Raw genomic sequence first — 22,538 nt, forward strand, 5'->3', positions numbered from 1 at the left:
TTCCCAGAACAAGTATGGTGACTCGTTGCAGACGACATACCCAGACCTTGCCGACTTTCAGGCGGCCGGCGGCAAGGTGATCCACGTGCACGGTGAAGCCGATGACTCGATCCCGGCGGGCTCTTCGGTGCACTATTTCGAGTCGGTGCGCAGCGTCATGTTCCCGGACGTCAGCTACGAGGGACGGTGTGCAGCAGCTGCAGGACTTTTACAGGCTCTTTCTCGTGCCTGGCGGCGCGCATTGTGGGAGCAACTCGGCGCAGCCCGGCGGGGGCTGGCCGCAGACGACGCTGCAGACGGTCATCGAGTGGGTCGAGGGCAAGACGTCGCCCGACACGCTGAGGAACACGGGCACGAATGCTGAACTGTGTCCCTGGCCCCTGCGGCCGATGTGGTCTGGCAATGGCACCGAGGCCGAGTGTGTCAGCGACGCGGCGGCTGTGGCGACGTGGCAGTACGACTTTGATGCGTATAGGGTGCCGTTGTACTAGATATTTGATCGAAGCGAATCTTCGTTAGTGATGAGTTCACTTGCGACGCGCATGATGCTATCTGACCCTGCTGTGCTGACCACTGTGCTCCCCAACACGCTTGATCGATGTGATGAAGCGCAAGTACTTGAAATCTAGACTCGGGAGATTTTCGTTCCGGGTGATTGTGAGGGAGTGGGCGCTGCCGAGGCAGGAATCGTAGCTATCTGGCAGGGAAATTCTGTCTTTCTGGGCCTGGTTCGGGTTCTTGCTGCTCACCGATTCCACTCAACAATCTCCAACCGACCTTTCTTTGAGTTTCTCCTAGTACGGGTTCACGCTGAAGATTAGATGCTTGCTGAACAATGTCGAGCAAGGGCCGTCATGCGCAGCCTGTTCTCGGGACACGGGAGATCTATCAACCATGAATCAAAGAGCCAAGTGCCTTATCCTTCAAGGCGGAAGGACGTACGTGGTGCATGGCCTTGATGATGCTCCAGCGTTCGGCCTAGGCTTTTGTTTCGGCGTTCTGGGACTAGTGGCACAGCTGTGTTCGTCCTGTGTCGTGATTCGAGGAGCAGCGGTTTGCCATGGCATCAAGATGGATTGTGCGGCTTGAACGTTGTGCCTTTTTCAGGACGCACGGCTGGAGTCATGTTTCTTTCTTTTGTTTTCTCTGGTGCTGCGTCTGGTTATTGGTTCCAGCGAGCGTACATGCCTTGGAGCTAAAGGTCCCCGTACCGAAGGCGGTGATTGTTTTCTGTACAGTGTGCCTTTCCTTCTAGCCGTCTTTTCAGCGTTGGAAAAGCATGCTACTCGTTTCTCGGAGAGGGCCTTTCTTCCGAGGCCGACGCGCTTCTTACTGTTCTGCCATTTAGCATCGTTGTGCTCCCTTGTCCAGAGCTGCCAAACGCTTGGAGTCTTTGACTGGTTTGACTACGAATGTGAGTTCCATGTTGGTCGTGAGGTGGCCCTGCGGAGCACCCAACAGGGGGGCCGATCAGGGACTGAGGGCTACGAGAACGTGGATATAAGGACTGCGAAGGGCCCTCCAAGCTGCGGAGAGCCATGGCTCAACCTCATGATTCTGCTCTAGTTCAAGTACCGACAGTGGCCACCTTCTCGGATGCTTCGCATAGTGGTGGTTGGTGTAAGCACGAGGGTGGAAGCCGGGCTTTCTAATGACTAACAGAGTGTTGGGAGAGAGGAATGGACACCCAGGCGGCCTCAGTTGTCATGTACTTACCATGGAGGTTGAACGTCAGACACCCAGCGCGGGCATGGCTGAGAAATACAAGCTCATAGCGTTCCATCGCTGTCAATTGAAACCAGTCTGCTCATTCTGTGATTTGCGGTTTCGTTCTCACAATGTCTACCATCAGAGAGGGCTTGTTGAACCATTTATACGTCATGTTTGATTTCATATTTCAGACCCACCAAAACCGCGAATACATGGAAGATTGCAGAATTGTACCTCTCTCTACAACTATGAGCGCGCGAGGCCGACTGGTTCCCAAGTGACCTGTGCTCAAAACCCCAGAATTGTGACCGGGAACTGTGTTTTCACTGGCAACGGCTAGGATCGGTCTCAGTCTCACATGCGCGTACAGACAACCGGGGACCACAAGGTGCCTCGAAAGAAAAAACCAGGTTCCCCTCACGCAGACAACGCAACGCCGTGTCGCCTGCACTGCACCGCCAAACCACGCATCTCTTAGCTTTGTTTCCTCTCGAGATCGGCCCTTGCCGTGGTGGCGTCGTATTCCCCGGAGCGAACCCCACGGCCGAGGAGCCCCATGCTGCCCCCCGACCTTTCCGTGAAGGGGGGAGTCTTGAACTCTGGCAATGCCAAGAGGCACCACGGAACTTGCGACCTTCCACATCCGGGCTGGCTCCCGCCGATCGCCCGGCTCGGCGCCCAATGGAGGACCACGCGTTGCGTTTATCGCATCGACGGTCACCTACCCGATCCAGGTTGACGGGCTCGGCGAGGATCCGCTGCGTCGATGAGACTCGCAGGTCTTTGCGGGCAGCTGCGGTGCTTGGCGAGTTGGCGGGAGGGGAAAGGAGCGAAATCGTGGGCGAGGAGGTGAGACAAACGGCTATCAGTGGGTGGAACGTCGAAGGGTAATCTTGTGGTGCTTGTGGTGCTTGTGATTATATAAAGGTGGTTTTTTACGTCTCTCCCCTGCGACTTGACTGTGCACGGCGCATCCAACGTTTTCTTCTCCGACACTTTTGGTTGCATCATCTTTGAGATTGACAAAATGGCTCGCTCAATTGTGCAACTTGGTGCCTCTCTAGGCCTGCTCGCGGCGGCAGCAATGGGCAAGGAGATGGCCGTCGATGAAGCGAGGGCGGCTGAGTTTTACGATTCGGGCGTGGTTCATGAAGAGATCATGAACCACAAAATGGTATGGACATTCAAAATAATCAATAGATATGCACCATGCTGATCAGAGAACAGGAGCTGTGGGCTGCGGAGAGGGAGTCTGGCGTGCGCAACAGCGACCAGTACCCCGAGCTGGGCTACACGCCGTGTGTTGACGGCTGGATTGAAGCGATTCCCGGGGACCGCAACAACACCTTCAGGTGCTTCAATGTTTGTTAGGCCCAATTTCGGCGAATCTCGGCCATAGCCTGAGCCTCTCTGACTGACCTTTCCCCCTAGTTTGATCTCACTCACTTCCTCAGTCACGGTGCCCTTGGCTCTTCTGGTGCCGGCTCTGGCTCCTGGGGATGGGTGTCCGATGACGGCCGTGAATTTGTCGCCATCGGCCAGGAGGACGGCACTACCTTCGTGGAGATTACGAGCGAGGGCATAATGGTGAAATTGGCGCACCTCCCCCAGGTCTCTGCCATCTCTGACTGGCGAGAGCTCCGTGGATACAAAAACTACATGGTCATCGGGTCCGAGGCTGTCGCGCACGGCATCCAGATCTTTGACATGACGAGACTTCTCGACATTGATGTTGAAGCGACAGGCCCCGTGCAATACGATGCCATCAGTGACCTCGCTGGATACACCAATGATCTTCCCATTGGTCGCAGCCACAACGTTGTGGTCAACGAGGAGCTCGACTACATTGTCGCGGTTGGAGCGCAGCCGCGCAACGACTCGTGTCTTGCTGGCCTCATCTTCTTTGACATTTCCGAGGGAGTCGAGAACCCCAAGCGACTGGGCTGCGCTGCCGGCGACGGCTACGTTCACGATGCGCACTGCCTCGTCTATCGTGGTCCCGACAAGAGGTATGACGGCAAGGACATCTGCTACGGGTACAACGAGGACTCTTTGACAATCTATGATGTCTCGGACAAGTTCACAACCAACATCATTTCGCGTACCTCATACGAAGGGGTCAATTACACGCACCAGGGATGGGTCACCGATGTCAACAACCAAGAGTTCCTGCTGATGAACGATGAGCGTGACGAGCGCTATCGCGCAGGGCCAGCCTCGGACCAGTTCCCCGTCGTCTACATTTGGGATATTCGCGACCTCGCCAACCCAAAGCAGACAGGCATCTACAAATACAAGACCAAGGCCATTGATCACAATCTATACATCCGCGACGGCATTGCTTTCCAATCGATGTACGGCTCGGGGTACAGCCTCCTCGATGTGTCCTCGGTCGGCCCATCGGATCCTACCGGCTCCGGCATTTGTGAGGCCGCCTGGATCGACATTTACCCCGAGGATGACAACCTACCCGGCGGCGGCATTGTCGAGTTTGTCGGTTCTTGGTCGTCGTACGGCTGGTTCCCCTCCGGACATCACTTCATCAACACGATCGAGCGCGGCGCCTTTGTTGTCAAGCCGACGAGCCTCAAGTGCCCGCCGCCGCCCGTCTGCAACGCCGACAACTGCTTGCGTGCCTTGCGTAGTAACAGCGTCGAGGGCCGCCTCGAGGAGAGCCAAGAGTTCTGTGCCGGGTACACTGCCAACCTGATCAAGGAGGTATCGGTGCTGCCCGCCTACGCTCAGAAGGCCTGTACCGGGGATGCCGTGTCTCGAGTGAGCAGTGCTTGCTCTTGCCTGCCAACCCCTACCGGCGTCTAGGGGCACATGATGGCCATCGTGAGGTAGAATAGATTACGATTAGCTAGCTGTGGTATCTTGAAGTATTGCATTCTTGATCATCTTTTTCCCTTCCGAAGCACATTTGACCACGTCAAGGCGCAGCAGGGCTCTCGGAACCCTTGACATGCCTCTCCCGAAAGCCGGCGAGCCAGTGGTCGCTTTCGGCAATGGTCCAGTCAAAGGGGTCCGCCGAACCATAGACGATCCGTCTCGACTCTTCGCGGAACATCTCATCCGTCGGTATGATACCCATGCGCATCTGATGCCGCGCGAATCGGCCGAGGTGCACTGCCAATGTGTCGTGAAAGGTGGCCGGCAGCGCCTCGCCGGAAGACTGCTCCATCCCCGCCGCCGTCGGGTAGGCGTCTTCGGCGCCGCCGCCCATGTCAGCCGTCTGCGCGCCCTCACCAGCCCAGCTCTCGGAACCGGCCATTCTGTTCTGGTTCTTGATAATCTCGTGCACCTGCGACAGGTGGTCCTTGGTGCCGGGGTCGGTCGACGAGAAGGGCACGGGGGCGCGCGACTCGAGGCCGATGAGGTAGGGCGGCAAGTCGTTGACGACGCGGGCGGCAATCTCGGGGTCAAACCCGTGCTCGCCGACCCAGTCCTGCATCAGTGCGCCGGCCTTGAAGTGACGGGCCAGGTGCTCGACGCGTTCGGGCCACGAGGCCATGCGGGCGTCGCAGAAGCCGCAGCGCGCCGCGACGGCGGGGGCCTCGACCTTCCAGCCGTCGATGAGCGGCGTCGTCTCGAGCTTATGCGCGAGCCGCAGGTGCTGGATGAGATGGTCCTTGCGCGTGAAAGACGTGCGGCGCGCCGTGGGCGGCGCAGCTGTCGTGGTTGTGCGCCGCGAGGTGGCTCGGGTCCGGGTCGAGCATGTTGCAGTAGGCGCAGTGCGAGCGGCCCGTCGCCGGCGAGACGACGACGCCGCCGTGCGGGCAGCAGACCCAAGACTCGAGGGACAGGTGAAGCGACTTTTCGTGCCGCGCCCAGTCGTACTTGCTCTTGAACGTGTCGCAGCAGAAGGTGCACTGGAAAGGCCGCCGGTCCTTGGGTGCCTTGCCCGGGAGGTTCGGGCTGCGGTCGCGCTTCGGCCGGCCGATGCGGTTGCCACGGGATCCGGAGGACCGCCGCAAGGTGCTCGGGAGGTTGGATGAGCGCGCCGATGTGACGGACCGCGACGAGTGGCTCGTTCGGCTGCCGAAACTGCTCTGCGACGTGGGCCGGCTGCCACGCGGTCGACTGCTGCTGTTGTAGTTTGCTGCCGCTGCCATGCCTGGAGCATCGCGTTGCTGCTGGCGGAGAGCGCCTGCAATGGCCATGAGAGACGCGGCCTCGTTCTCTGGCGGCGACTCCTGCCATCGTTGCATGGGGTCGAGGGCGTTATCCGTCATAGCCGCCGGTGTCGTCGGGATCGTGAGGGGCGTTGACGACGTAGTCGCCGGCTCGCCGCTGTTTCGGAGATATCGACTTCTTCGCCGTGGCAAGGTGGGCTGCCGATGGGAAGCCATGAGAGGCCGCGGGCTGCCGAGGCTGGAGGGATGGCTGAATCGGAGGGAATCGTTACTCCGTGTACCCTGAGGCATGCGTGGCCTCGGCTCAGGAGGGGTGCTGCTGTTGTTGATGTCGTTGCTGCCGTTGTCGAGCCAGGTATGAGGCATCTCTGGCGTTGCACTTTGGCTGTGAAAAGAGGTCATGGGATCGTCCGGCGGAAGGGCATCAAAGGATAGATCCAGGTTGTCAAAGGTAAGAGGTTCCCCTGAGTAGGACCCAGGGTACGAGTGCGAGGGGTTCACATCGAAAGGATGCATCGCCGACAGGCTGCCTTGGAGTTCCTCTGTGGTGCCCATCATGCCCATTTCAGAGGGGAGTCCGAGTTGTGCTAGGTCCAGATCAGAGAAGTTCATGACTGTGTTTGCGTCGTCAGCATCGAAGTTCGATTCGTATCATCAAGCGTTGAAGGTGAGATTTACCGTCGCCCTGCATGTCATCTGGAATGCCCTGCGCCTCGCTCACTTGGTGCTGTTGCGGCGGAGACTGCTGCTGCTCGCTGGACCGCCGACGAGCGTCGGTACCATTGTGCCACATGCTGGGCAAGCAAAGCAGCTACCTTGAGAACAATAGAGTTTCGGCAATTGACAGCGGAACCCTGGCTGACAGTCAAGTAGAATCCAGAGACAAACACATGGGAAAGCTGAAGGGGGAAAAGGCGGTAGCTCGTGAGGAGAGTGTGTGTGACTGGTGAGTCTTCCCAATCGTGACAAAGTTCCATGCCGCTGACAGAGGGCTTCCATCGAACCCCTCCATAAATCGGAGGGGTCTCGACCAGGTAGATTCACGTAAGACGCCTCTAGCGACCTATGAGGTTTGGCGCCATGCGCATTAGGGGCTTCGGCATCAGCCGGTAGCGGGCCCCCTCCAACTCACTCATGATGCCGAGTCAGCAGGTTTTCCGTTTTCAGGCGTCTCGAGAGACAGTGGCGAAGAACACCATGTGCGGTCAACTCGACGTGCTACCTAGCATGAAGACGATAGGTCAAGAGGGCAATGGTGAAGCTTTCTGATTAAACTGCGTGGCCTGGGGAAATAGATACAGAATGGGTGTTGTGGGATGATAATGATGATCCACCTGATGATGCACGTGGGGAATCCAAAAAAGCCCCTGGCCGTCTGTACTGTGTCTTCGGCAAAACACCAAACTCAGCCGACAACGTCTGCTGTTCAGTGGCACATCGCGAGATGAAGAGAAAGGGAAGTGAATTGGTCAGTCGAAGCTAGCGCCCAGAGGCTTCATTCACAGAGAGGAGCGCGCCGAGTGCCTACTTTATATTTCAAGACGTCCCAAGACCTCACTGAGATCCGGACGACACTTTGCTGTGAGCCGGGGCCAGTGAGAGGCCTATGCCCTGCAACCCCGCAGCGCCTTTCAGACGCACGCCCTACGCCCTGCGCCTTGGCGCCGGATGTAACCTGGCCAGATTTTGGTGTACCAGAACAATGATGGAAGGGACAGAGCAGACATCACATAACGCTACGTGAAATGGTCCGTTGCACGTGGCGAGCGGCAAGACTCGACCCAAATAGGCAAGAAAAGATAGTATTGTTGACATCGAACGCTCTAGATGTTCGTTGCCGATTGATCAAGTCAACTGGGTCGGAGAGGGTTCTCCACCAACCATTTACGCACCGTTGTTCCACTGAATCTCGAGAATCTCCTTGACAGTCGTGGTCTTGATCTCTGGGAACAAGTCGTTGAGAGATTTCTTCGGCTGGAAGTTGAATACCCCCTCTTCAAACCAACGTCCGAATGTGGAGAACAGACCTTGCAGAGCCTCCTTCGGGAAGAACGGGTAGGCGTACTGGTGGCTTGGGAGTTCTGTGATCTTGCCAGACTTCAAGGTTTCGATCGAGTCGTAAGACACCTCGATAGGTTTCCCTGCGCGGAAGAACGGATTAGCCACGGCGCACCCAGAAGTTGAACAGCCCCGAGGGCAAGAACATTCACCACATACCTCTGACCTGCTCCGCCGTCTTGACAAACTCATTCCATGTCACTTTGTCTCCGATGATGTAGGACTCGGGCTCCCACTTATCGAGTGTCAACAGCTTGGCCGTGAACTTGGCCACATCGCGTGTGTACGTGAAGATGACCGGTGTGTTCCCGCTTCCCGGAATCGCGGCTCTGTTAGCGGCAAGATCAAGGACGAGCGTGATGGGCTGAAGGTACGACTTGACATGCGGGAAACCCCAGTAATCAAGGAAGAAGCCGTTAGCAACAACGGTCCACTCAAGCTGCGTCTTGTCGAGCGCTTCGAAAAATGCGAGCTTGCTTGCGGCAATGGGAAACCAAGAATGCTCCGAGGTGTATTTGATGCCCCAAACGCTCGGTATATAACGTATGGTTGTGCTAGACTTTTGCGCCGCTTGAATGAGAGCAAGTTCCTGCTCTAGGGGAGCTTGTGAAGATAGTGCGGAGACGACAGTGAGAACGTTATTATCCTGGAGCTGCTTCGCCAGCTCGTCGGCATTCGAGTAGTCGGCCACAATAATTCGAGCACCGAGAGTCTTCTCAAGCTCCGAGTCGGCCTGATACATTGTTAAAGAAGTGTCAGAAGGGCGGAAAGAGCACTAAAAACCTTTCGGCTTAGGATAATGACGTTGAATTTACCATCGGCGGTGATCTCCTCAACGATGGCGCGACCAATACCGCCAGTACCGCCGGCAACAGCTACGACTGACGACATGATTGTTGCTTATCTGTGAAAAGAAGCTTGGTACCTGCAGTCTGCAGTGAAGAGAGAAGGCGGGCTGGAACGAAACAGGTTTGTAAATCAATATTGACGTTTAGGTTTGATCGCACGAAGTGTGCTCCTTTTATAAACTTTCAGTATCCGAATCCGAGCTTTGTAACCAACATCAACCCCGACAGCCTGTCACAAGCACCTCCGACATTCCGTGGCGCATAACATGTTTGTCAGTTACGGTTCGGCTATACTTAGAGATCTCCGCGTTGAACGTCACAGACCCCGCACCGCACGTCAGCTACATTGTGTCAGCTACCGCATGTCGGGGCCGTGGATGTAAAATACCCCCGATGATCCTCAACTCCGCAGTAGACACTCGGCACCATAAAGCTTCCCTTACGGCTCGGAACGCATGGTGTAATATACGGCTTTATGCCAAAATGCTTCAGCTCATGATGCAAAGACGGCCGCCAGTTTCATCATCGGGCAGTTCGTATGCTAAGTTATCGCTTGACTACACCACACCTCCGCAGCAACTCCGCAACCCCAACGCTTAGCATCAGAGTCGCGATGCTGCGGAAGCATTGGTCACACTCATGGCATGCTTTCTGCAACAAGACCTTCAATGGATTGAATGACCTACTTAAGGATCACGCGTGACGTTCATAATGTACGCAAGTGGTAGAGTTCATGAAGTGATGAGGGAAAGTCTCCTCAGATCAATACCAGTGACCAAGTTAAAACGCGCCCGAAACACCCCCGAAGAACCGCAATCGCGCGCCACTTCTCCAGGGCAAGCAAGGCTCTAGTGACCAGAGCTGCTTTCTGACGTATGATCCATGATGCATCACTAAAGCTCGAATAAACGTGCTTTTTCCAGCACAAAGTAGCAGAGAATGCGGCAGAAGAACCAGGCAGTTAACTTGTGGCTGCTGAGGCGAACCCCGCTCCCACTGTCGGCGTTGTTTTCACAGAGCCCAAAGCTTAAAGATCCCGTACGGTATACAATGAATTGACGATCGACGAAGTTGCATAAATGGCGTTTGAAATCTCGAGGCCACTGGAAATTGAAGCCGTTTCCCAAGGGCTGTAAAGGTTTGTCGTACCTCGACGTTACTCGTAAACTTTGTCGCTGTAGCTGGCAAGGAATAGCCCGCAACGATAAAGGGTAATCTGGCTTTGGCAGACTTGAAGGGAACATGTAGACCGACAATATTTCTGCTTGAGTTCAGGACAGACGAGAGACAAATAAGCTGCGTAATGAGATCGATGCCGAGGATTGTGTCAATCAGTGCATTGCCTGGATCTGAAATTTTGATCCCGGAAGCGGTTATACGGAAATCAATTTAGAGACTGACGAGGACAAACTTGGTGTCGGGTTGTCTGTATAGTAAATTCCCATCAGCCAAGCCACGAGACAAGCACCTACTGCTTAGGCATCGATATGGAATCTTTGAAGTCCTTCAACCAATTCTCATTATCTGCTGGTGTTTGATTCCACGGATCGTCGCTTCATGGCCATCGGTTAGCTGTCACGCTATAAACCACTGGATATTGGAAGATCTTTTACCAATCATAGAGGATCCATCGCGCCTGATTCTGAATCTCGAGATCTGTCGGCACATGTCTGTTAGGATTGCGCGGGGATATGGCACTCGAGATGAAGCGAGTGAGTTCCCTGATCAGGCGTCTGTAGTAGCTGTCGTCGACAAAGCCCGACGACCTCATCAATGGTGCTGCATCGCTACTTGGACCTGGCACAGTTTCCGCAAGCGTTGATGGGATACCGGTGTCAACGTCCAGACGATCTACGCACCCTTTTGCCCGAGTTTTAGAGGCAACATCGGAAGATAGTGGGCTTGTCTGTAACGCTTCATGCTCAGGGTAGGCGGGCGGTAGGCCTGCTCGCTCACGAAAAGTGATAAGCCAGCTCGTAGAACTGTAAGTCAAATTCACCAGCAGGTTCGCTAGCATGTCGGAAGGACTCGAAGAACATGTGGCCAATGACCATATGATGTTGCAAGCCTGTTGCTGGAGCAATTCGTTCGTGACATCTGCACCCTGTGTTGTCATACTCTTCACATACTCTTGCAACGCCCCCTCCATATGACAGCTCCCAAATATGTTCTCTTGCCCATGCGTGCGTAGATCCGTAAAGCGTGAACCGCTCCTAATGGGACGCGATTTGGCTTGTCTAGTGATATGCTCGGAAGACATGAGGAGGTCGCGAACCCACGAGGAAGCGGGAGAAATGGTATCGCGAGACAGAATTTCAGAGGCAAGAATGATGCAGCACAGTTCGTACTGGAGCTCTTGATTCGAAGGTAGCGTGTGATGGACATTGATGTGGCTTGAGCAGAAGTACTCAGTCTCCAGTTGTAAAAGCTCAAACGCCGTTGAGGGGCCGTCAGAGATCGTTTGCAAAGCCACGAATGGGCAGGGCGAATTTCGTTCATAATCTATGATGTCTGCACAGGAGTCAGAGAAAATCCCAAATCTGTTTGGGGCAGGCATCCGTATACTCACATGGTGCGATGGAGTTCTCCACCATCTCCAGCACACGAGGTTCGAAACCCCAGTCTCCCTCCCAGTCAGCCATTGTCATGCCATTTTTGAAGTGTTCTGCCAGATGATCCACTCGGTCTGTCCAAGTGCTCAAGGCGAGGCTACAGAAGCCACACCGGGACCGGACCTCCATCACCTCAGTCTTCCAGGATTTCATTAGTAGTGGTTCTAATTGAACCTGATGAATCAGTCTTAGATGCTGGCGTAGGTGGTCCTTTCGGTAGAATGTACGTTCCTCCGGGGTTCGGATATGACAAGCTTCGTAATTGTGGCTCTGCAAATGGGCGTCCATGTTGAAGCCCTCGACCACGCCACAATAAACACAAGCTGGCTCAAAATGGGCGTTTCGGAAAATAGGTCCATCTGGGGAGCATTCCCAGCGCTCTAGCGATAGATGAAGTGACTTTTCATGACGCTGCCAATTGTGCTTCGTTTTAAAGGTCTGCGTGCAAAAGGTACACTGGAATGGGTTCGAACTTTGTGAGAGAACGTCGTAAAGGCTAGTCGTCGTTGCCTGTTGATTCCTGTTCTGGCTCTGGGTTGGAATTTTGCGCGTTTTCCGCCTTCTGCGTTTTTCGGTTCTGTGTCGTGATTCCAGCGATCGGAGGGATACTCCCGACGTGTGCGAGTATGCAGAAGAGAGGGACGCAGAGTCCGACGTCGCCACGCTGCTCGCTGACGACCCATTACATACAATTCTTGGAGAGGCGCCTTGCGTGGCAAGGGAGTCCTCTTGATCATGGACTACCAGAGAGCTTGCAACAGCCCTCGCGATAGCGCTCATCTCAGCCGGTTCCTGGTCTGGGGGCGAGTTGGTCCATCTTTGAAAAGGATCCATCTGATCGCCAATCACGGCACCATGAGTTGAACGACCTGGTGATGGGGTGAATGGTATCGGGCTTGAAGATCTGTCCCGAGCTGCAGATTTACGTATGTTGATGTTCTTTGATCGCCGGCGGGCGTTGGCAAACCATGTCATGATCTGCTGTTTGCTGAGGTTGGTCTGCCTCTGGAACGCTTCGACCTCTTCAACTCGCGGGTATGGATTGTCCGAATGGGTTGACAGCCATGTCTTGAGTATTTTGATCGAAGCTGGTGAGAACCGCACGGCTGGCTGGACGATTGGCGTCGCCTGGTGCTGTCTCTTGACAAGATGCTGTGTTGTATCGTTGATGCCTGTTGTGTGGTGGGCATTGTCGCGCGCGGCGTCTTGAGAATATTCAAAATGGGCATTGACGAGACTGACTTGGAAATCGGTGGCATGTTCATCCAAAGGCTTTGTATTGGCGAGGAAATCGTCAACCAACCCAGGGTTCCAATCTGCCCCAAACGCGAGGTCGAGGAAGTCGTCGTCCAGGCCCTCGACCTGCCACGAATCGAGACTTTTCGGAAGTTCTTCCATCGCATTGGGCAAAGAAAACGTAAACGTCTTTATCACTCTCAAAGCTTGACGTAAGTTCTTGTGCTTCACCAGAGCGTCGAATGTTGGTCATTGAGCGACAAGAGTGTTCCATGGTAGGCATCGTATCTGGCGGGGTCAGGCCAAAGGGCGCGACGGCCCACTTTAATCATGTCAACCTCCCTCTTCTGATGTTGTGTCGAACGGACCTGGCCGAAAGCGGGCGCTAGTGATTCCGAAGATAGTTCGCCTAGATACCGTAGGTATCGTAATAAGTGAGGTCCATACGTCGTAGTCAAAATGATGAGTGGTTCTTATTCTATACTTCATTACCCACCAGTTGCTGCAGATAAGCCAGCCTCATCTACATCTCATCATAGCGCAAGCTGTTTGCTCCAGAGTGTCTTATACATGGTATCGGTTCTCAGAAGCTCCTCATGTGTCCCTTTCTCAACCAGCAGTCCTTTGTCCATCACTAGGATTTGGTCAGCCCCGACAATTGTCGAAAGTCGGTGGGCAATAACGAAGGTAGTTCGTTTGCGATCAGACTTGAAGGCTTCCAAGGCGCTTTGAATCATCGATTCTGTGTTTGTATCCACTGCGCTAGTCGCCTCGTCGAGGACAAGGATCTGGGGATCTCGGAGAATAATGCGGGCAATAGCCAGACGCTGCGTCTCGCCACCAGAAAGCTTCATTCCTTGCTCACCCACCTTGGTGCCATATCCATCCGGAAAGCCAATGATGCTCTCATGAATTGCAGCTGCTCGGCAAGCGGAATAAATATCCTCGTCGGTTGCAGAGAGCCTTGCGTACCGCAAATTGTCCATGATAGTACCATTGAAGAGCATGGGACTTTGTGGCACAACCCCTAAAGTGGTCCTTAACGAATCGAGAGTGATGTCTCGTATGTCATGACCATCGATGGTGATCCGGCCCCCTGTAACATCGTAGAAACGAAACAGTAACTTGGTGACTGATGATTTTCCAGCGCCTGTCGCGCCCACGATGGCGACGGTCTGGCCCGGTAGTGCAGAGAAGCTGACACCTTTAACGATGTCTCTGACGGAGTCGTAGGAGAAGCGTACGCTCTCAAAGTTGACATTTCCTTCGACATGCCCGATTGGGTATGCGTCCTCAGAGTCGACGATTGTCGGCTTAGCCTGCATGAGGTACAGCAGGCGTTCAGCATCAATCAAATCAGCCATCATCCAACGGTAGTTTTGCGAAAGAAACTTTAGCGGCCAAATGAGATAGCCCCAATACTCGATCAAGAAGACAAAGTCGCCTGTCTTGGCACGACCATGCGAAACTTCGTAAAAAACGATGCAAGACAGCGTGAAAAAGGTGAAGGGCTCCAGTAGCTCGACAAGGCCTTCTGTGCATATGTTGCGCAAACTCCATGTCCAGGTCGCCTTGAGCTTGGCTTCCAATGCTTGTCCGAATCGCCTGCGCTCGTAGTCGAACATGTTGAAATGCGACACCGTCGTCCAACCCTGCACAGCTTGATGCATAACCTTGGCCTGCTCGCGGTCGGCCTTGGCGGATTGACGACGTGGCTCAACGTTCCACCTCGACGATGTAATTTCGAGGCCAAGGAAGGAGGCAAAGGCGAACACCATAGGTACCGCAGCGTAGATGCCGAATTTCCAGTACAGCACCCCGATAGCCATTGTGAGATCTACCACCGTGGGCAGGATTTCGTTGACGGCAGTTTCCATAATGCTCATCAGGGCTCCTCCCTGCTCTAGGGCCTTCATGACCTCGGCCGAGTCCCTTTCAGAGTGAAAATCCATTGAAAGGTTCATGACATGAGAGAAAGCAGCATCTGTAACACGGCGTTCCGAAAACTGCTTGATTGGGACCTTAACAAGTTCTTGAATCAAACCGAGGCCTGATTTTGCATTCAAGATGCTGAGTATGAGCCAGATCAACAATTCGCGGTAAGGTGGCTCGCGACCCAAAAGCTTGTCTGCGACGACGCCCAGTTGGTGTGGAATGGCGATATTGAGGACGCGCTGGCCCGCCAGCGTCAAGAGCGAGACGAGTATGCAGGTCTGGACCCTAGGTTCGTTACTCGGTATGAGGTAGGGCGCAAAGATAGTGAAATCTTTCAGATAGCCTCGCCAGCCGCCAACCTGACGAAGTCGCTCAGCCCGCCTCTTCTTAATCTCGTGTTCCGACTCAGACTCGGAACCGGAACAAGAATCAGATTCGGAATCATGGTCGGTATTGTACTTCAAGTCGTTCTCAGTGTCGTGTAAACTTGGGCGGCCGCCCGTGTCGCAATCCGGAGGCAAGCTTCTCGAGGCATTATGGGCACCGTAATCGTTTGCTGCTCGCCTACTACCAAGAAGTGGCTCAGTCTGCGGGCTCGATTCGAAGGAATCCATCCCTTGGTTAATAAGAGAAGTACGGACGTGGAGATAGCCTTGCGGTTGGGCGTCGGAGGCAGGCCACGACAGGCTCGCCGCTTGGGTCAATGCAAATATCGAGGTGGATCAAGAAGCGCAATTTCAATATTCATGCGATCGCAAACAAGAGCCTTCGCGACTTATACTGACTGCAGGCTTCACGGTAGGGGGCCGGGGACGGCTGCCTAATGCGAAGAAGAAAAAAGGAAATGCATGGAGGTGACGCGGCTTGGCTCGGCCTGAGTCACCGGTCGCCGGCCCCGGAAGTAGGCGCAAGTTGGTGCCTGCGGAATTTTTATTTGGCCTGGTGAGGCGGAATTGGCTATGGTCAGCTCAACCTTCTAGAAGCTGGACTATAACAAGACAGTCCAAATCAGCATCGGGATGACCGATATTTGCAGCATGTGATTCCTTATTCCACGTGCCGGATCCTCTTGATCCCGATCTACCTGCTGAAGATCGAAACACATACTGACCAAAAGATATCCCCGGTCGCTGGCCGATGCAAAAGTCTCGCCGAGGCCAGCAATATTCCTTTGATGGCGCAGGGTGTTGTGCGAGATATACAGTCTTATCAGCCGACGACTGCGAGGTGTCATGTGCATCGAGTCCCTGATCGCGCATGTGTTTCATATGTCGATTGGGTGACTCGACTGAACGGGCCAGCTTTTCCTCCCGGCCATGACCTCAGTTTGTCCTTCGATGTTATGATAGGATGAGTGCCAAGACGTGCTCAGCGTGCAGGCTGCTGAAACATACGAGGATATGACTCGGTGGGTGCCCCCATCTGAGCGGGAACGGATCTATGTTGGAGAAGGTTTGACGTCAATGCACCTGGCATCCTCCCCTGCGAACAATTGGTCATCGCTGAATACTCTTTACCATTCGGCAGAGCCGGTTTCGTCTCGTCGATCTGGTGCCAATCGCTCGTGCACTGCCCAAGTACACCTGGGCCCAGAACCCAAATGCAATTCAAACCTTTGGGGATCCACGGTGAGATCAGCCACCCCGGTTGCTCAGACACTGAGCTGGTTCTGGCCTAAGGTTGCACTCGTATGCTGCCTGGCTAATGGTAAAAGTAGCAACATATGTAGGAATGCCGAGGCATCTTTGCTTAATTCGGTATGTCTACATGGGATGCCACGACCTCAAGGGCTTGAGTGAAACGATAACAGGTACTTCGACTTGTGGTGTCGATAATTGTGCCCACATATCGAAATCTTCTCAGAACTGCTAACGCACCTCGACTGCGCCGTCGGTCAAAATGATCGCAATCTTTTGCCCATTGTAGCCTCCTTACCTGCCATAGTACATGACCTTCGTCGCAGCAGACGTTCGACGCACGGCCGTTGCAAGAATCCCCGCAAGAACAGCCTCGATTGAGGTAGCTCATATAGGGGATCTAAGGATTAGCATTGACATGTCTACTGAAACGGCAACTGCTTCTGACTCGTAGAATGCTGCGCCTCGAATTGTCCCAGTAACCAGCATGGTATTTCACCAGGATGTGTTTTTACCTGATGAAGGAAATAACTTCGCATGATGCTCGCTTGATTGCCTGCAAAATTGTTAGCGCTGGGTAACGCACCTGGGGCTTACGGCTCGTTGTTGATGTTTCGGCCACTTCCGTTTTTAGAGGCTCACGATCGTAGAGAACCAGACTGCGGGCCCTGCGCCAATCGCTGAGCTCTCCAGACTGACTAGACTCTGGATGCAATAAAGGTATCTCAGTTTCAAAGCCCTGGCTCCAGGTTACTGAGTCAAACTTAATATCACAGGCTTGACCGTGCACAAACTGATGATGGCCGCACTGCGGTGCGGATGTCTTTGACTCAGCATACGAGCGCAGCCTGACTCCAGAGCATGGGTTTAGAAGACGTGACATAGCAGCAGCAATTTGTTGTACTGTGTCAGCGTCGGTGGTTAACAGAAATTAGTATAAAGCGTCATGTCTTGGCTCATTCTTCTTGACTATTTTGATCTCAGCAGCAACTCACTCACAGTATCTTCTACTCAAAATACCCCCTTCTGACTTTTTATATCGACACCGACATCCATCACCACCCAGACCAAGATCATCATGCAGCTTTTCGCTACCACAAGTCTCGGTTTTGCTTTGTTGAACAGCATGGCAAGCGGCGCTGCTCTGCCTGAGCCGGCTCCTTTGCCTGCTGTCGGCGATGTTAACCCCATCATTCCTCCTTCGAAACAGGAGACTTTGACAGGTCTCAAGGTAATTAACCGTACGATGTGAGTTTGAGAGACGAGACTGACCGCCATCGCAGGGCACTGATGGAAAGCTCACCATCGGACCAGAGCCTGTACCGGCCACGACCAGACTGGCCAAGCGTGCTGGACCCATTGTTGTGGTAGTTGGAATCGCCGGCACGGCAGCCGCTGGTATCATTGTCAAAATGGCGATCGAAATTGGCGCTGAAACTATCAAGAACTTGGGCGAGTGGAATGAGGTTAGTCTCCCAGCTCCTCACTTTTGATCTACGAATTTCAGGAAACAGTATAGGCTGACACAAATACCAACAAACAGGCTAGAGAGGCATTCACCAAGAAAACCACTCAGGAGATGTGGGACCGCAATCCCGACTACGCAAAGTTTCCCGCGGCTGCTTGCTACAACAAGGGTTATACCCTGGCGGACCCCGCCAAGATCGATGGTCTGCGCTCTGCCAAGTTTGAGCTGGGCCTGCTCAACACCGAGTTCGCCTCCCAAAGTGTTCTATAGTTCTGTGACCTCGCTAACACAAGCACTGCTAGCTACGACTGCATGTACATCCAAGGAGGCAACCAGTTCAGGACCAACTCCGAGGGCGGTTACATCAACGTAAGGGTCCCCGAGAATTTGCGGCGCTGAACATCATTCGCTGACAAATATTTAGCTTTCCTACACTTACGATCCTACTCGTTGCACCTTCGAGGGCAGCGGCGATCTGACCTGCAAATAAACAAGTCGAAGTCATTCAACAACTGATTTACCTGTCGGATTTTCTTTTGTGTACACCTGATGATCGACGGCACAGCGTTCGGCGCCACTCGTTTGGCTTTGCTTTTCATGTATCCTTTCGTTTTGATACGCTTAGACTGATAAAATGGAGATGTCTAGAAAATCTTATGAATGATGTATGATAATGTGCCGCGGGACCCAGTTGGTGTGACCAGGTATGACAGCGTTTGCCAACGGCCGGGTCGTAATACTGACTCCGCCACGCCCCTTCTTCTGGGTGGCAGTAGACTTGGTCGCGCTCAAGCTGAAGTTCGTGCAGTATGCCTCGGACCTTGGAATCAGAGCCCCAGGTGGCGAGCGAGGAAAGGTTTCAATCTAAATTGGCGGAAGTCGAGTTATCTATGCAACACGGTGTTATATCAACCAACCGAAGCTTCCACCAAGACTTCCCCACCGAATCCCTCAACACCTTTCCCACCCTCCACAGGAAATACTCTGCTTTGATTACTGTCAGGATGTACCTGTGTAATCACCGGACAGGGCGCCTCGGGGGGTTAGCCCACAGTGTTCGAGGTTACGGAGGCATAGACACAAGGGCTACGGGCAGCCCTTCTAGATGCGTAGAGCCAGAGTTTAGATTTACTTCCATTATAGGCCTGGTGACTAATTATCAGATCACTTACGGACAGCCTCTTCACTCTTCTCTCACACTCGATTTGACGCAAATACATCCCGCCTCCGAAATCCCACTTCTTGCATCACATTGTCATATCACCTCCCCTGCTACGTGTATCAAAGCATAACCCAATATTGCAGAGAAATAAGGATGTACGAAAGTACATACCAGCTTGCCACGAACTTCCAGTCAAGTGTTTCAATTGTCGGTGTCAGCCTGCCAAGAATTGCGATCAGATTTTGTCGAGAAGACTAAATCGGTTCAACTATTATAATCATATAGGACTGTTTCAAACGCTCGAGCATATTGATAGTCCTGTCTACCGACCTCGTGGACTCGCCATGCATCATGAGTATTGCCGACTTGCTAGGCACCTCGACGCATCATCAATGCACGTCAGGGTTGTGAGCACGGTGCTCGAGAAGGCCGCGCATTGTACAGACTTCTTCTGAGTGTGCGACATATGATAGTATTGCCGAGTACTAAGACATATTGACACAGGACAGCCCTTCAGCTACGTCACTACATGGAGTTCGGCTGAGACTGTGTCAGTGCCTCCAAGAATTGGGCATCGTCTGACCAATACGTTCTTTCGGTACTGAAAACGTGCACGTTACACGCCCTGAATGAGAGGAATTGATCTTCAAGACACGGGTGTTAAGTCAGCCGCTGACGGGAAAATACAGCCGAGACACAATAGTACATGGTATAAACATTCGACGCGGCCCGAGATCATCGAGACACGGCCAGCGGCAAGGATAGGGAATAAACCCGATAGGCTACATTATGAGTTGCAAGATCTCACCTACAGGTATTTATTAGCAGTAGGGTTGAATTTGGAAAAGAGTGAGAGATTATAAGTAGAGCCGGATAATCTGCAATCAACCAGGGTTTCCAGATACAGCTCTAGATACTGCATCACCTTCAAAGTCTTTAGTCCCATAACCACCTAGCTCGCTAGCAAACTCTCTTCCCGCCATCTCAATTGTTCAACAAACGATCAAGAAACGAAAAACATGCAGATCTCGATCATCATCCTCACGACCCTCGCAGGCTTCTGCCTAGGCACCCCTAGCCTCAAGGCTAGAGATATCAGGGAGCTGCAAGGCCGCCAGACCTGTGCGATTCCCAACCTCGGTTGCTACAATAATAGAGACTGCTGTGGCGGCCTCTCGTGCGACTTCAGCGAGAGCTGCTGCCTTCCCGACATCGACGACAGCGATTTCGGCAAGAGACAGAACTGCGGCTGCTGCCGCAAGTGAGATTCGTCGACGTTTTGGAAGAGTTCCAATGAAGGAAAGACTTCAATTAGTCGTTTCAGTCGTTTCATGGAATTCTGGAGGTTTCAAGTTGTTCCGAGGGTCATCAGGCTCGGGTGAAACTTTACGAATAGGACATTGGGCGAGTAGAGCGTATTAGTTGCAAAATAAATTCAACTCGCAGAACGCCAAAAAAACAACCATTATGACTGATATCCGACAAATTTGTAGCTCTATGAAACAAGTTTTCGAAACCGAATTCTGCTAGACTTCTCATGAAGACAAAGGACAGCCAAGATTCCGTCACGAAAATATAGGGCTAAGAGTGATAGTATCGTAATGAATACATTAGAGTCTATCACTGAGGATATAAGGTTGCGCGAATGCAATGGTCTTTGTCATGGTTGTAGAAGAAGCTGGCGCCAACCATCTTCTCTTCGGCGAATTACTGGGCTTGATTCTTGAGATATAGTAGCACTAGTAGTGTCGGCCATAAGATCTGAAACCCCCATTTCGCCGCCGTGAATAATGCCTCCTGATGGTTTGTGCTGCTATCATGGTACCGAAATGCCAAGATCTATATGGAGATCACAAGATTGAGAGGGGTCGCCTGCTCTTGGATTTTGGAGCTCCAAGTGAGGGCTTTAGCATATTGAGGAATTTGGTTGTAAGAGAGGTCAGTGGACTACATATTTGAATAACATCACTTATTCCCCTTGCTGAACACACCTCAATAGATAAAGATTTACTTGTCGTTCACTCGTCGTGAGGCTGATTCGACATGAGCATGTACAGTGTCGTGATGAGAACCGAATATCCCTTGTTTGCGGTGCGCAGCTTTGTCATGATGTTGTCCCTATAAATCTGGCAAAATATTACCCATGAGAAAGGTCAACAAACCTTGCACGGTTGGTGTGTCACACTATGAAAAATCTGCAGGTCTGAAGAAATGGCTGCCCTATGTTGCCCTAGTTCTTGGATTTCGCTGACTCCCTCTCCTGCTTCAGGTTTCATGTTACCCTCTGAAATTCTGTGTTCTTGTCCGTTCTATTTCCGGATCAAAACCATATCTTGTGATAAACATCATTAGGTTGTAAGTCCCATGGTCTCAATTGGATAAGCAAGATCAACTTCTCTTTATCTTGAATAGCTATTGCCGATGAGAGACAACCTAGATATCATTGTTACGGTGTATGCTTAATCCCAGTTGTCCCACGCCTCCTGAGTACACGGGAAGTTACAAGCCTTCCAGTAGCCACCCTCAACTCCCAGAAATCCACCCAACTCATTCTGCCTTTCTCCACAGTCCCATCCAGGCACATCACTGCCGTCAAGTCTGAGCCAGTCTGGTTCGGACACGCCATCCGAACCAATGTAGCTGGTACTAGCATGGAGGTCGCCGCTCTTGGGCACCTTGGGGTCGTCGAACACAACGTGGAATCCAGGACTTGTTGGCTCCCATTCCTTAATTGCGAGTGTTTTGCAGTTTGAATCAGTTACCACGGCGACTCGATCGGCTTCACCATTGCCAAGATTGGTGCCACTCCATTCCAGGGTGGTTCCGCCGGCGATGACAAAAACACAGTTGCCTTTCGGCGGCTGATTCTTCTCACAAGCTTGCTTGAAGTCGACAGGGTGGTCATCGCGCCGCGAGACGCTTGCCAAAGGCTTTGCGCTTGCGATAGCGGCAGAGGTGAGCAGGAAGGATGTAAGTTGCTGAAAATGCATGATGGTCTAAGAATTGCTGAGATGGTTTGGTGAAAGTTTAGTGTGATGGTAACGGTGGTAAAGGTAACGGTATTGTTTACTGGTGGCGTTGCTATGTGTGTGCTGTATCAAAGTCCCAGGTCTTAGAGCAGGGAGTGATCCAGCATTATATAGCGAATTTTGTGCGCGTTTAAAAACAATACTGAGGCCATTGACGTCTGCCCAGGCTGGAATCCAAATTCAAGTACGGCACTGCCCTTCGATCGTCGGTCACAATCCTTCGCGCTGGACGAAGCCCCATCACAGCCCCCAAAACAACGTTGGCAGCAGAATGCGCTGGCGGATCACAAACCATTCATGGGACCAAGCCATGTCGGCGGAACATTGGTAGTGGAAAATGTGCAACTCCATGATAACTAGTCCCAAGAATTGTGATACAGTATGACGCATGGTGAGACACAGTTGGAGGTCTCCCCTCATATAGTAGCATCCTGGCCCCCAAACCCGGAGTCCGTCGTCGATCATGGACTGGTTCGCGGAGATGTATACTGTTCAAGGGGAGGCATCCCGACATGGCAATCCTTCATGACGTAAAATGTCCCTTTGAATCGAAAATTGCGGCTGAAATGGTATCAATGTAAAAACTGTTAAAAGTTTACATGCCCATTAAACACGCGTACTTCCACTCCATTCATTGTCATAATGATACTAACGGTGCATTCAAACCCAACACGGCAACATTTTACGAAGAGGGGCTACTCATACTG

The 22,538-nt window shown here is 52.8% G+C and overlaps 8 protein-coding genes across 8 annotated transcripts in view; 3 read left to right on the plus strand and 5 right to left on the minus strand.

Annotated features, from left to right (window-relative positions):
* VDBG_02274 (tannase) overlaps positions 1-491 on the plus strand; it is a gene marked incomplete at both ends in the record, with an annotated part of 1,805 nt that extends 1,314 nt beyond the window's left edge. Inside the window, 2 exons of the mRNA XM_003008040.1 lie at positions 62-145; positions 195-491. Coding sequence (XP_003008086.1) covers positions 62-145; positions 195-491 — 381 coding nt within the window. The remainder of the gene's footprint in view (positions 1-61; positions 146-194) is intronic.
* A 2,246-nt stretch (positions 492-2,737) lies between these two features.
* VDBG_02275 (conserved hypothetical protein) lies at positions 2,738-4,530 on the plus strand (the record flags this gene model as incomplete). Its single annotated transcript, XM_003008041.1, has 2 exons — positions 2,738-2,884; positions 3,142-4,530. 2 exons carry the CDS (start codon positions 2,738-2,740, stop codon positions 4,528-4,530), a joined length of 1,536 nt encoding a protein of 511 aa, XP_003008087.1.
* Positions 4,531-4,642: 112 nt separating this feature from the next.
* On the minus strand, positions 4,643-6,639 carry VDBG_02276 (conserved hypothetical protein; the record flags this gene model as incomplete). The annotated part of the gene is made up of 3 exons (XM_003008042.1): positions 4,643-5,326; positions 5,499-6,460; positions 6,525-6,639. The coding sequence occupies 3 exons, from the start codon at positions 6,637-6,639 to the stop codon at positions 4,643-4,645; spliced, it is 1,761 nt and encodes a 586-aa protein (XP_003008088.1).
* A 983-nt stretch (positions 6,640-7,622) lies between these two features.
* On the minus strand, positions 7,623-8,795 carry VDBG_02277 (conserved hypothetical protein; the record flags this gene model as incomplete). The annotated part of the gene is made up of 3 exons (XM_003008043.1): positions 7,623-7,987; positions 8,064-8,637; positions 8,688-8,795. 3 exons carry the CDS (start codon positions 8,793-8,795, stop codon positions 7,731-7,733), a joined length of 939 nt encoding a protein of 312 aa, XP_003008089.1.
* A 993-nt stretch (positions 8,796-9,788) lies between these two features.
* Positions 9,789-12,762, minus strand: VDBG_02278 (conserved hypothetical protein; the record flags this gene model as incomplete). The annotated part of the gene is made up of 5 exons (XM_003008044.1): positions 9,789-10,095; positions 10,154-10,305; positions 10,366-11,263; positions 11,322-11,787; positions 12,055-12,762. The coding sequence occupies 4 exons, from the start codon at positions 12,760-12,762 to the stop codon at positions 10,221-10,223; spliced, it is 2,157 nt and encodes a 718-aa protein (XP_003008090.1).
* Positions 12,763-13,133: 371 nt separating this feature from the next.
* VDBG_02279 (heavy metal tolerance protein) lies at positions 13,134-15,149 on the minus strand (the record flags this gene model as incomplete). The annotated part of the gene is made up of 1 exon (XM_003008045.1): positions 13,134-15,149. The coding sequence occupies one exon, from the start codon at positions 15,147-15,149 to the stop codon at positions 13,134-13,136; it is 2,016 nt and encodes a 671-aa protein (XP_003008091.1).
* Positions 15,150-17,250: 2,101 nt separating this feature from the next.
* On the plus strand, positions 17,251-18,130 carry VDBG_02280 (conserved hypothetical protein; the record flags this gene model as incomplete). Its single annotated transcript, XM_003008046.1, has 5 exons — positions 17,251-17,403; positions 17,456-17,638; positions 17,716-17,885; positions 17,943-18,009; positions 18,065-18,130. The coding sequence occupies 5 exons, from the start codon at positions 17,251-17,253 to the stop codon at positions 18,128-18,130; spliced, it is 639 nt and encodes a 212-aa protein (XP_003008092.1).
* Positions 18,131-21,261: 3,131 nt separating this feature from the next.
* VDBG_02281 (predicted protein) lies at positions 21,262-21,792 on the minus strand (the record flags this gene model as incomplete). The annotated part of the gene is made up of 1 exon (XM_003008047.1): positions 21,262-21,792. One exon carries the CDS (start codon positions 21,790-21,792, stop codon positions 21,262-21,264), a length of 531 nt encoding a protein of 176 aa, XP_003008093.1.
* Between the last annotated feature and the right edge of the window lie 746 nt (positions 21,793-22,538).

Source organism: Verticillium alfalfae, genomic scaffold, assembly GCF_000150825.1.
Source record: "Verticillium alfalfae VaMs.102 supercont1.2 genomic scaffold, whole genome shotgun sequence".
In the NCBI taxonomy this organism is placed as follows: domain Eukaryota; kingdom Fungi; phylum Ascomycota; class Sordariomycetes; order Glomerellales; family Plectosphaerellaceae; genus Verticillium; species Verticillium alfalfae.